This window comes from Hirundo rustica (assembly GCF_015227805.2).
Source record: "Hirundo rustica isolate bHirRus1 chromosome W unlocalized genomic scaffold, bHirRus1.pri.v3 SUPER_W_unloc_1, whole genome shotgun sequence".
NCBI classification, from domain to species: domain Eukaryota; kingdom Metazoa; phylum Chordata; class Aves; order Passeriformes; family Hirundinidae; genus Hirundo; species Hirundo rustica.
This window is the reverse complement of record NW_026690191.1, coordinates 177,124-194,559: the sequence shown is the minus strand read 5'-3', so window position 1 is coordinate 194,559 and position 17,436 is coordinate 177,124. Positions and strand designations below refer to the sequence as shown.

The following is a 17,436-nucleotide window of genomic DNA, read 5'->3' as shown; positions in this document are numbered from 1 at the left end:
AAAAACTTTTTATTTGTTAGCTATGGCAATTGTTTATCTGTATTGGTGAAAACATAATTTTTGCCAGTGTAATGTAAGTTTTGCTGCCAGCTTATTTAACCTTACCAAACCTTTGCATTTTAGGCTAGGCTAAGTTGGCTAGAATTATACTCAAGGTATGCAATAACTGGCAAAGATGGTCTTCAGATTGAATGGATTTCTTTGTTCTTCCCTTTTCTAAAAACAATCTTGAACAACATGAACATTGTTAAGTATCTGGGCATTATCCTTTCTTGGAAGTAGAATTCTTGTTAGACTGTTAAATCATCTGTTCCTAAAGTTTAGCAGTGTGCTTAGAATTTATATAGCTGTTCTGTATGTAATGTTATATGTCTCATGGAAGTTACTAACCTTGGAAGTTACTAAAATTACTAAAGGTAGTGAATGCATATTATATAGAGGAAAATAAAGTTTTCTATAACCTGAGTATGATGCTGACTGTAATTAGGATAGATGTGGAGTGAAGCATGGCTAATATGTATATGGAATTTAGGTTTAAGTCTCTTGAAAATTTGAAACTTAGATACTCATTTTATTCAAGGTATTTGTGGAAAAAGGATTCAGTGAAGAAAGTTGGGATTCTTGTTCCAATCCTAGACCTCTTGCATCCAACTCATTAATATTATGTTTTTTTCTGTGAGATATTTTAGAGTTAACCATTGTGTGAATATATTGGTATAGTTATTTTTATTTTTCTGTATTTCAGCTTCAGTATCCAGTCCCATTGTCACAGCTGGGATGAGGAATCTCCATGAAAATAAAGTTTCAAGTCAATTGTCTGGAAATTCAGCTAATCATCATGCTGATGATTCTAGACATGGCTCAAATGAAGACTATCTACAGATGGTGCACAGGATAAGTAGTGATGTATGTTACCTAGATCGGTTTATGATGATAAAACAAATATTTACTATGATAAAGCTGTGTGTGTAAAGTATGTGTTTAGCTGCCTTAAAAGTCAGATATTTTATGAGGATGCTGTTGATGAATAAAACCACTGAAAATATATTTCAGTTTCAGATGTGTGCAGTAAACTGCAATTTTAATGTGCAAGTTTTAAGATTTTTCTAGATCTCTGTACTTTGGAACAATTTGTAACATTGATTCTGATGAAAGTATGAAAAGTAAAAAGTCTTACTCATGTGAGTTTATAATAAAGAGATGGTAGAGTCTCTCTGCAATTATTGTATCAATATATTGATGTAAACAATACTATATTCTAAATAGGTTTATAGTTAACGTGTCTTTCTGAAGATTCCCCTAACTGTCAGTTAGATGAGACAATTGCATAATCTATTCAGTAATATAGTAGTGTTGTCAAAGGCAAAAAATCCTTTTAACATTTTTTTCTTACAGGTCTGTTATGTGCTTTTATGGCCTGGTTTATTTATAATATGTTTTCCCAGTGACTTTGGTTTATGTGGGAGAAATTCTTGCTAAAGTATTGAATATAAATGAAAAAAAATCAGCAACTTTCTCCCATGGTGTTTTCAACTTCTTCACTTTCTTAATGAGCATCTCATCCTGTGGATGAAGCATGTTGTGACTCTTCTTTACAAGTTTGGCACACAGTCTCTTGACACCTTTTAAGGGGACAGCAGTTAAGTTTCATTTATAGTTTTTGATTTTAGTTTTTTGAACTGTGTGGTCTTAGTGATGTCTACAACAGTTATAAAACTTGATCAAAACCTGGTGACAAGCGGGCCTATTTTGACCTTTTTTTTTAAGATGTATTTAATTTACCTTATGAAAACTAGGGGCAACTCTTGTCTTCCTAAATTAGCTTGTGGAAGCAAACAACTGTTGTATTCAACAAGTGCATTGATAACAGCAGGCTACCTAAATTCCTTACATGGATTAGTACACTGGAACTCCAAGAGAGTTATTAATTTTATTAGTCTTCTCTTTTTAAATGAAATAATTATGCTGATGAAACATATTAGCTAAGAAGTAATATCTTAAACAAGAGAGTTTCATAATGAAGGAATCTACCATAATACACAATCTCATCAGTACTCTTCAGCAATGCAAATTCTTCAAAATAAGAAGCTGTTTTTGGCATTAAATGAACATATATCCCCCCACTACTATCTCTCTAGTAGGTCACCCCCAACCTGTGGTGGTACTTGGGGTTATTCCTCCCCAGGTGCAGGACCCTACACTTGCCCTTGTTGAACCTCATTAGGCTTCTCTCTGCCCAATTCTCCAGCCTATTAAGGTCCCCCTGAATGGCAGCACGGCCTGCAGGTGTATCAGCCACTCCCCCCAGTTTTGTATCATCAGCAAATGCAACTGAAGTGCATCTACACCAATGCACACAGCATGGGCAACAAACAGGAGGAACTGGAAGCCATGGTGCAGTAGGGAAACTATGACAGTTGCAATCACGGAGACATGGTGGGATGACTTGCATGACTGAAATGCTGCAATGGATGGCTATAAACTCTTTATCAGGTCAGCAAGGAAGGAGAGGCTTTAGATACCTCTCATATGTTAGGGAGTGTTTTGATTGTCTGGAGCTTAATTATGGTATCGATAGGGTTGAGTGTTTATGGGTAAGAATCAAGGGGAAGGCCAACAGGGCAAATCTCCTGATGGGAGTCTCTTATAGACCACCCAGCCAGGATGAAGAAAAAGACAAAATGTTCTATGAGTAGCTGGGAGAAGTCTCGCAATCTCTGGCCCTTGTTCTCGTGGGGGACTTCAACTTACCAGATCTCTGCTGGAAATACAGCACAGCAGAGGAAACAGTCCAAGAGGTACCTGGAGTGTGTGGAAGAACTGACAGAGCTGGTGAGTGTGCCAACCAGGGGAGGTGCCCCACTGGACCCGCTGTTTGTGAACAGAGAAGGGCTGGTGTGGGATGTGATAATTGGAAGCCATCTTGGGCACAGTGATCATGAATTGATAGTTTTCTGTTCTCAGAGAAGTAAGCAAAGGGGTCAGCAGAACTGCTACCTTGGACTTCCAGAGGGCAGACTGGCCTATTTGGGAGCCTGGTTGAGACAGTCACTTGGGAGGCAGTCCTGAAGGGCAAAGGGCTCCAGGAAAGCTGGATGTGCTTTAAGAAAGAAATCTCAAAGGAGCAGGAGCAGGCTGTCCCCATGTGCTGAAAGACAAGCTGGCAGGTAAGACCAGCCTGGTCGAACAGAGAGCTTTGAATGGAACTCAGAGAGAACAAGAGAGTGCATCACCTCTGGAAAAAGAGGCAGGCAGCTCAGGAGGACTAAAAGGATGTTGGGAGGTCATGCAGGGAGAAAATTCAAAGGGACAAAGCCCAGCTAGAACTTTATCTAGCTACTGCTGTAAAAGACAACAAAAAGTGGTTGTACAAATATATCAGCAACAAAAGGAGGGCTGAGGAGAATCTCCATCCTGTATTTGATGTGGAGGTAAACATACTGACAAAGGATGAGGAAAAGGCTTGGTATGCTACTTAGACCCCCTCAGGCCTATGGGGTTGGATAGGATCCAGCCAAGGGTACTGAGGGAGCTGGTGGAGGATCTCACCAAGATACTTCCAGTCATTTACCAGCAGTGCTGGTCAACTGGGGGAGGTCCCAGGGGACTGGAAGTTTGCAAATGTGTCACCCACCTATAAGAATGGTTGGAAGGAGGATTCAGGGAACTACAGGCCTGTCAGCCTGGCCATGGTGTCAGGTAAGGTCATGCAACACATGCAGGACAACCAGGGCATCAGGCCTAGCCAGCAGGGGTTTAGGAAAGGCAGGTCCTGCTTGACCAACCTAATCTACAACAAGGTGACCCAGTTAGTGGATGTGGGAAAGGCTGTGGATGTGTCTAGCTGCACTTCAATAAAGCTGTTTTGGCACTGTTTCCCAGGGCATTCTCCTGGAAAAGCTAGCAGCCCATAGCTTTGAAAGGTGCTCTGTTCAATGGGTAAAAAACTGTCTGGATGGCCAGGCTCAGAGAGTGGTGGGGAATGGAGCTACATCCAGTTGGCAGCCAGTCACTAGTGGGGTTCCCCAGGGCTCAGTATTGGGGCCAGTCCTATTTAACATCTTCATTGATGACCCAGACAAGGGGATCAAGTGCACCTTCACTAAGTTTACAGAGGGCACCAAGTTGGCTGGAGTCTTGATCTGCTGGAGGGCAGGAAGGCTCTGCAAAGGGATCTGGAAAGGCTGGAGTGATGGGACAAGGCCAATTGTATGAGGTTCAACAAGGCCAAGTGCCAGGTCCTGTCCTTGGGTCACAACCGCCCCATGCAGCTCCAGGGTGGTACAGAGTGGCTGGAAAGCTGCCCACAAGGAAAAGCACCTGGGGGTGCTGAACAACAGCAGCTGAACTTGAACCAGCATGTGCCCAGGTGGGCAAGAAGGCCAATGGCATCCTGGCTTGGATCAGAAATGATGTGATCAGCAGGACCAGGGAAGTGATTGTCTTGCTGTACTTGGCACTGGTGAGGCCACACCTTGGGTGCTGTGTCCAGTTCTAGGCCCATCACTGCAAGAAAGACATTGAGGTGCTGGAACAAGTCCAGAGAAGGGCAATGGAGCTGGGGAGGGTTCTGGAGGACCAGGATGTTCTGAGGGAGCTGAGGGGGCTCAGCCTGGAGAACAGGAGGCTCAGAGGGGACCTTCTCACTGTACAACTCCCTGAAAGGAAGGTGGAGCCAGGTGGGAGTTAAATTCTTCTGGAGGACAAGAGGAAGTGGCCTAAAGTTGTGCCAGGGGAGGTTTAGATTGGATATTAGGGAAAATTTCTTCATGGAAACAGTTGTCAAGCATTGGACCAGGCTGCCCAGGGCAGTGGTTGAGTCACCATCCTTGGAAGTGTTCAAAAAATGTGTGGATGTAGCACTTGGGGACATGGTTTAATGGTCAACATAATGGCAGTGCTGCGTTATTGGTTGGACTTGATGATCTTAAAGATATTTTCCAACCTTGACAATTCTATGAAACTCATTCAAAACTGACTATGAAAACATAAAGCATAACATCATTGAGCAGTTTAACGGGAAAAAGACCAAGGGTAAAAACTATACCTTTAAAAACTGATTTTAGTAGCCATCCTGCAGAAAACAGTTTGAACAAGTTTAAGTAATTCAAGTTTTGCATTTATATATGAACAATCAAGTTCGTCATAATGTTGCACCTTTTTTGAAAGCAGTGTTACCATTGGCAGAGATAGTTATGAACAAGGATAAATCATACAATCTAAAACTTTGTTTATCTTTTTTCTTAGCATTAGTATTTTGTTTTTTAAAAGTTATGAATGTCTGAAGGATATTGTGTATTTGCAGTATTTGATTCTACTAAATCAGTAAGCATATTCTTGAGGCTCACTGTGAATATACTCAAGTAAAGGACCGTTTCTTGAGAAACCTGAGAACCACAGAATGGCTTGGGTTGAAAGGGACCTTGAAAACTATAGTGTTCCAAACCCCTACCATGGACAGGGACACCTTCCACTAGACCAAGTTGTTCCAAGCCCCATCCAACCTGGCCTTGAACACTTCCAGGGATGGGGCAGCTGCAGCTTCTCTGGGCAACTTGCCCCAGGGCCTCACCACACTCACAGGGAAGACTGCCTTCCTAACATCTAATCTAGATCTACCCTCTTTCAGCTTTAAGCCATTACTCCTTGTCCTATTGCTATACTCCCTGATAAAGAGTCCCTCTCTGGCTTTGTTGGAGGTTCCCTTTCAGACATTGGAAGGCTGCTCTACGGTCTCCCTGGAGCTTTCTCTTCTCCAGGCTGAAGAGTCCTAATTCTCTCAGCCTTTCCTCACAGCAGAGGTGCTCCATCTCTAATCATCTTGGTGGCCTCTTCTGGACTTGCTTCAGCAGGTCCAAGTTTTTCCTGTGCTGGGGACTCCAGAGCTGGAGGCAGCACACTGCAGGTGGGGTCTCACTAGAGCAGAGTAGAGGGACAGAATCACCTCCCTTGACCTGCTGGGTTACACCGCTTTTGATGCAATCCAGGCTGCAGTTGGCTTTCTGGGCTGTCAGTGCATGTGAGAACATGCCCAGAGTATAAGTTTGTGCTTACATCTCACCATTTGATGATGTTCTGATCTAGGAAACAGTAAATGAGGACTTCTACAGTAGCTGACAAATTTTCAGGAATGGCATGCGTGTACCTGAAAGGTCATCTACCTAGTTAGTGTAGTTAATTTAATAAAATATGTCTTTGCCTTTGTCCTTGGCAGTCCATGGGTAGAGGACCTCTCCTGTTCTAATAAAAAATATATCTATAAAAGTTACTAAATTTTTGTTCCCAGTATTTTGGTGGGTTTGAGATTTATTATAATTCAAAGATAATTCATGTTTGAAAAAATCAACTCCTTACTTTCAGTGTATTAAATAAACAAGTAACTGTTACATCAACAAATTAATTCATTTTGACTTGCAATAAAAAACATGTAAGTTTAGGTTATAGTTCTTTTTATTGTATTGAATCAGAATATTAGATTTCTTTGCACATGAGGCTTTCTCACCAGGTAACAAGTCTTTTTGCAAGCAGTTAGAAAAATAAGTGTAATTAATAGCACATCATGAGTTTTAGATTAATTTTGCTGTGGGAGGGGAAAAAATCTAATAGAATTGTTTTGTAAATGCCTATGTATGATGAAATTGCTGAAATCTGGTTTCTTATGAATTTATATTCTTTGCCTTGTGAGCACTTTCAGTCCATAAATATCAAACTATTTTCTTTATCCTTAAGCAGTGTGATCTATGCCTTCACAAGGCATAACATGCAGTAGCTGATCTACTGCTATGCATGTGAAAATTGGCTGTTTGGCCATTGTCAGAGGGAGCGTGTAGTTGACATCCATCTATCTCAGTTGCCACAATGGGTGTGCTACAAATTTTGTTCAATCTTGATGTGTTTATGTTGGAGGGTATAAATACAAAGTTTTGGTTTGCTTAACTGTAAGAGTAAGATGACATTCTAATAAACTTTAAGGGTGGGCTAATTTAAAAAAATGCTGAATTTGTTTATAAAAGAGAAAAAACTACTTATACTCAATTTCTTTCAGTTGGTATTGTAGAGAGTTCATCTTTCTGTTTTTCAGCTCTTTACTGTATGTAACAAAAAACTTCTAAATGAAATCTTAATGTCAACCAAAAGTGCTAATTTAGCTAGAAGACATACATGGATTTATTTTTGTGTGCATGTTCTAGTTCTAAATTCTTAAGGCTGATTGTTTTTTTGAATTTTGCCTATATAGTAGTCTAATAGCAGTCCAAATGACAAAGTTTTTTTATATAAATAAATATTTTTCTAATATTTTTGTATGCTTTTTCATCCAGTCCATTTTATCAGTATATGTAGTAATTTCAGTCTTTATTTTATCAAGTGTTCATGATTTTTTTTTTTTTATTATGGTCACTTTAGGATGGCGATCCTTCAGTAAGGAATGCTGCATCTTTTTCCTTGAGGTCACCACAGTCAGTCTGCTCTCCATCTGGAAGTGATGGAACCCTTAAAGGTAATATAGCAGTCATATATATCAATGTATTTTTTTCCCAGTTTTAAAACACAGAGTTTAAAGAGGTATTTAGTTAGGTCTCCCAACTTCTATATTCCAATAGTACTAAAGAGTATGTCATTAAGTTTTGGATACAAAATTATTTTGAGCCCTGATTCAGAAGAAATTTCTGAAGGTTCAAAAATTGACTAATTATACTTCAAAACAAAGCTCAAATTCATGAAGGACAGAATAATTTTAAATCCGTTCCAATATGAGGACTAAATTCTTTAAAGGAATCATTTCAGTTGCTCTACATAAGAAATTATTTTAAGGCAGTATTTACAAGTATTGAACTCTTAAACAGCTCAAAAGTGTTTTAACATGCAATGCTTGTCTTGATTGCAATCATCAAATTTTATGAACATGAAATTAAAAGTAGTTCAATGAACACAATATATATAGCATAAATGAAGCCTGAAAACCTTAGCTGTGGAGAAGGAATAGGGTAAACTGTCAGTCAGCTGAGAAAATAATTATGCTAAAATATGTAATGCATACTGCTGTTTTTAATATTCTCCCCAGGAAGCAATAACTGAGATAGATGAGATTTAGTAAGATAGGGGTTTGGGCATATTCTTGCTAATTTAAGTTTTCAGTGCTTATGTATTTACATGGCAATAGTAAAAAGATGCAATAGTGTTTTCTTCTCTTTAATCCTGAAACAAAATAAAATCTTTATGGGTGGTCAGATTAGGTGGAGAGGGAGGAGATGGGGGAGATTCCAGAGAAGGTGAGGGTATTTGGGTTGTGCAGCCTGGATAAAACAAGTCTTTGAGGGGGGATGTGGATGATGATGATGATGACAGGGACACACAGATGGGATGACACACAATGGACAAACAGACCTTAGAGCAGTTTCCTCATACCTGAGATTATCAGGAAGATTTGAGTCAGACTTTCCACAGTGTTGTGGAGCAAGGATGAGAGACAATGGATTTAGACTGAAATGGGAGGTTCTGACTAGATATAAGGAAAACCTTTTTCACTGTCAGGAGAGTCGAGCATTGGAAAAGCCCAGAGAATCTGCGCATTTTTCATTCTTGCATGTTTTCAAGACTTGGCTGGATAAGCCCTGCATAACATGGTGTCGTGGTTTAGGAGTGATACTTCCCAATTCAGTGCCCCCACCAAGACTCTCCCAAACTACGTGCTCCGCTCCGCTCCTCTCTCGCCCTCCCATTTTCCCCTCCCCCTCCTGCTGTGGTGGGCTGAAGAGGAGAATTGGAGACACAGAAGGCAAAGATCATAGGCTGAGATAAGAACAATTTACTGGAAACAGCAAGGAGATAAGAAAAGGAACAGTGATAGCAACAAAACTAATGACAAAGGGTACAAGAAAGGAAATTATTCACATAGAAACCCCCATACAATCGCAGATGACTTCCTCTGCCCGTGCTTACTCCACTGGAAGGAGCCCCTTCTCCCCAGAAGACACTCCCTGTCCCCTTGCCCCCAGCAATGATGTGAGGTAGTATAGAATAACCTGTGGGTCCTGTCCATGCCCCCTCACAGCTACTGCAAAAATTAACCCTGTCCTGGTTGGAACCAGGACACATGGTCTTGCTCACCCTGCTTTGAGCACAAGGATCAACTAAAGGCTTCCTGAGGTTCCTTCTTAACTGAATTATCCTATGATCCTGTGACTGCTAGATCATCACTGTGGTTCATCTTCAGGCATATACTGTGGTAAACAGTGATAGAAGAAATGTGGCTCAAATGCAAGTGAGAAGTAATTGTATAGCATGTCAGCATCATCAGTATTTTAGGAGATTTTGTGCTAAAGGACTTGTGAGACTTGTGTAAATGGCAAAGACTAAATGTGGTTGTTTTTCTTTAACTCTGTACACAAAATTGATATTTGAGCTTATCAGTTTAGCAACACTGTGAATCTAAGCTACTTCCATGTCAGAGTCCAGGGCATTCCTTTGGTTGCCCTGGAGGGTCAGAGACCTGGACAGGGGGGTCTGGGACCCTGGCACAGAGCCCAGAAAGACACTGGCTTTGATCCCAGTCCATGGGAAAGGCTTCCTACATTGCAAGATGAATTACAGGCCACAAGAGTGTGAAAGATAGTAGTTTAGCTTATCACAGGGTGAAAAATTGTAGTTTTGGGTTCTTTAGTATGGAAGTGGATGGGAGATGGAGGATTTTGGGCGTTGTCTCATGCTTCTTCATTCACTCCATTTTCTTCAGTGACAGTGGCACAAAGTAATTTAAGGAGATTGGGTCAGAGTAGAGATGACCTGTTTAGTATAGGTAGTAGGTATTGGCAAATAACTATAAATAAAGAATACGTAACAATTAGTATAAGAGGCAGCGACATCCCAGTGCAGGGGGAGTCGTCAGATGCCCGAGCAGCTGCACAGATCTTAGCTGGGCACAGAAAGAATTGTGAGATAAGAAATAATAAACAAAGCGCGCAACCTTGAAAAATCAGAACCTGAAGACTCTGTCTCTTTCTTGTGTCCGGCTCAGGGCTCATCAGAAGGCAAAAGACTCTAAAGCCACCTGATTCTTGGGAGAAAAACCCGAGACTTCCACTCAAATATATGATTACCTTTGTCACCTAAAACTGGGAAATAAACACTCCAAACAATTTTTTTATGTTAGGAAGCAAACATTACTTTATTAGCAGCACTGGGTGGGTGCATGGGGAATTCTCCTCAAAGCATACATGCCCGGTAACCTAACAGACCAGGTTATATTCCTGAAACTAATATATATTCATCATATGTCTATTACATTTTCATCACATTTCCCAAATACATGTATATATGCTTGTTATTTCCATGAACATATTTGTATATGAGTAGGGGTCTTTTGAGGGTCTTTGGTGGTCATTTGGGAACATCCCATTCCTCAAAATTCCCTTTTATGTTCCCAGATAATCTGATGAATCTTTCCTCCTTGAGAGTATCTCAAATATGGGGTCAGGTCACAATGCACTTCCCTTATCATTCTTTATTCCAGCACTCCCTCTCTGTTCTGAAAACTAAGACATCTACTAGTATATATTAATCACTGCTATAAGTAAACAAGGAAGCATTAGCTGGCACAAGACATTATAATGTCACAGATGCAGGGAGTTAACAGACAGCTACAGTAATCTCTGACATTTGTACTAAGCACTGTATGGTACACAACTAAGCATTAACCACTAATATAGGGATCATATATTATTGTGCTAAATTTAAAAGAATTTTCCAACATCTTCCCCCACTGCTGCATAGACTACTTAAAGAAATATAAATTGTTCTGTAGCCACTCAGCCAGAAGAATATTTTAATTATTTTTCTGGTTAAAGTTGCTGCTGTTTCAATTGGTTGTCTTGGAACTTGTTCTGAAGGTATACCTTTCATGAATATTTCTGAAAACAACTGGTTGTACAATTCAGATTGTAACATTTCAGCATTCAAGAGGCTGAAAAAGTGGAAGAGGAGCTTTTTGATTTACCTGTATGTTAGCATTACTTTTCTCAATGATAAAGCACACAACTGAAGTACTGTTGCTAATGGTGCTACCATTTTGACTTCTTAAAGAAATTGATAAACCCTGATTGAGAGAACCAGTTCTTGATGCTGCAAGAATCTTGCCAGATGTTTACTTCCTCTAATCTTGCATTTTAGAAATGTATTGAAGAGGTGTGGATAATTAGTGCTATTTAGAATATGTGATCCCTGACAGTGAGCTTTTGGCCTATAATTTGGAGTGAAAGCAATTGGTTATGCTGCTAAATTTTCCAGTGACAAACAGCAAGTACCTACACTGAGCTTTTTGTTGCTACTATCATTTGTCCTTGAAAGTTTGGTTGACAAATTGCAAACTTTGATAAAGAAAGTTAGCAAAATTAATTGTTTGCTTGGGAGGACAAAAAGAATGGCACTAGACACCAGTCCAGAGAAAAAACACAGGAAGGATGTTATATCTAATCTTTCTTATATAACATAGAAATGTGAGACAATTACTGAAGGTATGTGTACAGACTGCATTTCTGTACTTCTGAGATGGAAATAGCAAGGACTTCTGGACAGTTGGAGACTCTGTGCAGCTCTGAATTACTTCAAGACTGGTGTGTCATGATGGATGATTACAATCTCTTTAGGAGGGATAGGAAGGGCAGGTAAGGAGGGTGTGGCACTGTATGTAATGGAGGGACTGGAATGTGTGGAGCTTACAGTTGGCCATGGCACAGTTGTGATCCTCTGGGTAAAAATCAAGGGGAAAACAAATAATGAGGATGTCATTGTGAAAATCTTCTAAAGACCTTCTAGCCAGGACCATGACACCAATGAATTATTCTTTGAGGAACACCTCTAAATCAACTACCCATGTCCTTATGGGGGACTTGAACTTGCCAGTTGTTAACTGGGAATATCACACAGCTGGTACAAGCAGGTCCAGAAGATTGCTAAAACACCTGGATGACAACTTCATGGAACAGGTCCTAAGGGAGCTGACTCAGAAAGATGCCCTCCTTCATCTGCTGCTGGTCAACACAGGATCTCATGAGCAAAGTGGTGATTGGCAGCTATCTTGGCCACAGTGACCATGAAGAGATTGAGTTTAAAATCTGTTGACAGGAAGAAAAGTGCCAGCAAAACCTCAACCCTGGACATGAGGAGAGCAGACTTCAGGCTGCTCAGGGAACTGGAGAGTAAGGCTTCCTGAGAAAAAAAACTTCTGAAGGTGCTGGAGTCCATCAGTGCTGGTCACTTTTTAAACATCACCTCCTAGGAGCACAGGAGCAGGAAATTGCCCAGTGTTGGAAGTCAAGCAGGTGAGGCAGAAGGCCGAGCATGGCTGAACAGTGATCTCCTCTTGGAAATAAGGCTAAAAAGGAAGGTGTGTGCCCTGTGGAAGCAAGGTCAGGTGGTATAGGAAGAATACAGAGATGCCGCTCGACACTGGAGGGAGAAAATTTGTGTGGCCAAAGCTCAACTGCAGTTGGAGCTGCCAAAACTGTGGAGGATAATAAAAAAAAAAAAAAAAAAAAACGTTAATAGCAAAAGGCAGCAAAGAAATAACATCGGCCCATTACAGGATAAGGATGGTCACCTCACAAACAGGGACATGGATGAGACAGAGATGTTTAATGTATTCTTTGCCTCCATCTTTGGCTCCTCAAAGAGCTGCTGATGTCACCACAAGGCCTCTCTCAATGATTTTTGAATGGACTTGGGAATCTGGAGAGGCCTCAGCTGACTGGAAGCTGGCAAATGTCCCAATTTTAAAGAAGAGCAAGAAGGATGATCCTGGAAACTACAGGCCTGTCAGGCTCACTTGAGTACCTGGTAGAATTATGGAGAGGAAGAGTAAAGTTGGGATGATGAACTTTAGGAAAGCAAACTTCCAGCTCTTCTAGGAGTCAGTCAATAGGAACCCCTGGGAAACTGCCTTCAGGGACAAGGAAGCAGAATAGAGCTGGCAGATGTTTAAGGAAGCCTTCCATAGAGCACAAGAGCCAGTGATCCCCAGGAGCAAGAAACCAGGCAAGGAAGGCAAGAGACGGGCATGTCTCTGTAGGGACCTGCTGGTCAAACTAAAGGGTGAGAAGGAAATGCACAGGCAATAGAAACAAGGATAGGTATCCTGGGAAGAATATAGAGATGCAGTCCAGTTGTGTAGGGATGGGGTCAGGAAGGCCAAGGCAAAGCTGGAACTAAACCTGGCAAGGGACGCAAAGAATATCAGGAAGGACTTCTACTGGTCTGTGAGCTGTCAAAGGTGTTACCCCCCCTGATAAACAGTGCTGGAAAACTGTTAAGAATGGACAAGGAGAAGGCTGAGGTACTCTACTTTTTTTTTGCCTCAGTCTTCATTGCCAACCTCTCTTCCCACACCTGTTGAATGGATGGACAGCAGGGTGGGGACTGGGGGAGCAAAGTCCCTCCCACTCTAAGATCAGGCTCATGACCACCTGCGGAACCTGAATGTACATAAGTCCATGGGACCTGATGAGATGCATCCCAGAGTCCTGAGGGAATTGGCTGATGTAGTTGCCAAGCAACTCTCCATAATATTTGAAAAGGCATGGCAGTCAGGTGAAGTCCCAGGTAACTGGAAAAAGAGAGAAATATTGTCCTCATCTTTAAAAAGGGTAGAAAGGAGGACCCTGGGAGCCACTGCCCTGTCAGCCTGTCCTGGTTTGGGACAAATTTGGGAGAAAACCCCTGTAGAGGATCCCTCTAAGGAAGCAAGCCCAAGTGGCCCCTCCCTCCAACCAGTCCGGTAAAAAAAAAAAAAAAAAAACCTCTTTGGAGAAAAGTGGAAAAACCTATTTTACTAAACAAATGAAGTGCATACAAGTATAAAGAATGAATAATATGAAACAATAAAACCTCTCCTTCTGAAGTGGGATGGCAAATTGAGAAAGTCCTTGCCATGGGTGTAGCTCGGCTCTCTCTTGGACTCTCCTCAGTCCCAGTCTCTCCGGCGCTGCTGGAAAATGCCGAGGTCCAGGCCCCGGTGGGCCACAGGTGCAGCCCCCAGTGCTCCCCTGGGTTTTCAGTCCAGAGCAGGTTTAAACAGTTCCAAGAAAAAAGAAAAAAAAACAGTTCAGGGAACTTCTCTGCCCTAGCTAGCTGAAACTAACTAAAAGAAAAAAAAAAAAAAAGATCTCTGTCCTGCAGTCTCTCCAAGCCTCCGCCGAACTTGCTGTCCGCAGAAGAATGTGGAGGAGTCAGGCAGTTTTCTCAAAACAAACTCCGCGCTTCTCCTTGCTCTTAGAACCAGTCTTAAAGGCACAGGACTCAATATACAGCACAAACAGAACAGACGATTGGGGATACAAACATCATAAAGTTACCCTAGGACACAGCCTCACCCCTGTGCCTGGGAAGATCATGAAACAGATCTTCCGGAAAGCTCTGCTAAGGCACATGGAGGACAGGGAGGTGATTTGGGACAGTCAGCACAGCTTCACCAAGGGCAAGTTCTGCCTGACCAACCCAGTGGCCTCCTCTGATGGAGTGACTCCATCAGTGGACAAGGGAAGGGCTACAGATGTCCTTTCTATGGACTTCTGTAAAGCCTTTGATACAGAGCCCCACATCTTTCTCTCTAAATTGGAGACAGATGGATTTGATGGGTGGACTCTTCAGGGGAGAAGGAACTGGTTGGATGGTCGCATCCAGAGGTTTTTAGTCAACAGCTCTGAGTCTCAATGGACATCAGTGACCAGCGGTGTCCCTCAGGGGTCTGTATTGGGATCAGTGTTATTTAATATCTTCAATAATGACACAAAAGGATCGAGGGCACCCTCAGCAGGTTTGCAGATGACACCAAGCTGAGTGGTGCAGGTGACTCACCTGAAGGACAGGGCCATCCAGAGGGACCTGGACAAGCTCGAGAAGTGGCCCATTGGAATCTCATGAGGTTTAACAAGACCAAGTGCTGGTGCTACACCTTGGTTGGGCAGTCCCCGGGATCAATCCAGGCTGGGGGATGAACAGATCAAGAATCACAGAATCGCTAGGTTGGAAGAGACCTTTAAAATCATTGAGTCCAACCCATGCCTCAACACCTCTGTTGGAGTCCAGGGCATTCCTTTGGTTGCCCTGGAGGGTCAGGGACCTGGGCAGGGGGGTCTGGGACCCCAGCCCAGAGCTCAGAGAGACACTGGCTTTAATTTCAGTCCATGGGAAAAACTTCCTACACTGAGAAAAGGTTTACATGCCACAAGAATGTGAGAAATAGTAGTTTAGCTTATCACAGAATGAGAAAATAATAGTTTTAGGTTCCTAGCATTGAAGTGAATGGGGACAAGATAGAGAATCTGAGGCGTTGTCTCCTTCTCCTTCTCCTTCTTCTTCCCTCACTCCATTGCTGCATTGACGTGGCACAAAGTAGTTAGTGAGGATTGGGTCAAAGTAAAGATGACCTTTTTAGTAATAGTGATAGACATTAGTAAGAAATAGTAAATAAGAAATACGTAGTAATTAGTATAAAAGATAAGGACAGCCCAGCTTGGGGGGAGACGTGAGGAATCCATGCAGCTGCGAACATCTTGTCGGACTCCGAGGAAATTGTAAGATAAAAAACAATAAACAAAGTATGCAACCTTGAAAAATCTAAACCTGAGAACTCCGTCTCTTCCTTCAGCTCGGCTCGGAGCTGTGCAGAGGAGCAAAGACCCTGAAACCACCTCAATGTTGGAGTAAGCCCCCAACACACCTCAACTAAACCATGGCACTGAGTGCCACATCCAATCTTTTTTTAAACACATCAAGGGATAGTGACTCCACCACCTCCACGGGCAGACAATTCCAGTACTTTATCACTCTTTCTGTAAAAAACTTTTTTCTAATATCCAATCTATATTTCCCTTGGCGCAGCTTAAGACTCTGTCCTCTCATTCTGTCAGTTGCTGCCTGGAGAAAGAGATCAATCCCCACCTGACTACAACCACCTTTCAGGTAGTTGTAGAGAGTGAAGAACAGCCCTGGGGAGAGATACTTGGGGTTACTGGTTGGTAAGAGGCTGGCCATGCCCTGTCCATGTGCACTGAGCACCCAGAAACCCCCTGTGTGCTGGGCTGCACCCAAAGAGAAGTGGCCAGCAGGTCGAGGGAGGTGATTCTGTCCCTCTCCTCTGCTCTGGTGAGACCCCACCTGCAGTGCTGCCTCCAGCTCTGGAGTCCCCAGCAGAGGAAGGACATGGGCCTGTTGGAGCAAGTCCAGAAGAGGCCACCAAGATGATTAGAGAGATGGAGCACCTCTGCTATGAGGAAAGGCTGAGAGAGTTGGGGCTGTTGGATGGGGCCCTGAGTAACCTGATCTAGTGGAAGGTGTCCCAAAAATATATGATGCTGTAAAGACTAGATGTCCATGAGCAAGGCCAACAAAGGAAACCTGCACCAGCAGCACATGGTAGTTACTGTAAAAAGAAATGTTGAGTGATTGTAGTGGGTGACTGTTACGGGGCACTGAGGCCCCCATCTGCTGGCCTGATAGAGCTGAGAGAGGTATGCTGCCTACTGGGGGCTGATATCCATGATGTTGCCGAGAGTGCCCCAACTGGTCAAGAGTACAGACTACTACCCACTATTCCTTTTTCATGTGGGTACAAATGATGCTGCAAGTCAAAAAGTAGGTAGGATCAAGGAAGACTATAAAGCCATAGAAACATCCATGCCCAAGTCATCTTATCATCTATTCTACTGGTCAGAGAAATGGGGATTGCCAGGAGCAGACACAGTACAGATCAGTCTGGCTTTGTGGCTGGTGCCATCAAGAAGGTTTTGGCCTTTATAACAGTGGGTTGTGCTTTAATGATTACAGCCTGTTAAGGAGGGATGGGATCCACCTGTCTTAAAAGAGCAAGAGAAGTTTTGGGAGTAGGTTGGCCAATTTGGTGAGATGGGCTTTAAACCAAAGGACTTGGGGATGGGGTCCACTCATGCCATTGCTTCCTCCTGGGGAATAGGTCGTACCATTCATTGCAGTGAGTGATGTTCCTTGACTGCCCCTCAAGGTAAGGATCAAAGGAAAAACCACACTGAGGGTGGTTATGGTTATGGTGAATCCTCTTATACCCTTTCTAGGGAACCTGCATGCCTGATTGCCTCTGAAGTGTCTGTATACAAATACATGCAGCATGGGGAATAAACAGGAATAACTGAAAATCTATGTGCGGTTGCAGGGCCATGATCTCATTGCAATGACAGAGGCATGGTGGGACAGCTCATATGACTGGAATGTTGTTGTGGATGGGTATGTACTTTTTAGAAAGGACAGGTCAGAGAAGGGAGGTGGTGAAGTTGATCTTTATGTGAGAGAGCAATTGGAATGTATTAAGTTCTATCAAGGGATAGGTGAACGAGGTGAGAGTTTATGGGTGAGAATTAAGGGACAGGCTGATATAGGTGACATTGTTGCAGGTGTTTACTACAGGCCACC

At 42.5% G+C, this 17,436-nt stretch overlaps 1 protein-coding gene across 3 annotated transcripts in view; it reads left to right on the top strand.

The window, feature by feature from the left end:
- LOC120747602 (nipped-B-like protein) overlaps nucleotides 1-17,436 on the top strand; it is a 196,730-nt gene that overhangs the window by 65,166 nt on the left and 114,128 nt on the right. For all 3 annotated transcript variants that reach the window (XM_040053619.1, XM_040053616.2, XM_040053618.2), the window contains exons 7-8: nucleotides 746-906; nucleotides 7,405-7,498. In XM_040053619.1, coding sequence (XP_039909553.1) covers nucleotides 746-906; nucleotides 7,405-7,498 — 255 coding nt within the window. The remainder of the gene's footprint in view (nucleotides 1-745; nucleotides 907-7,404; nucleotides 7,499-17,436) is intronic.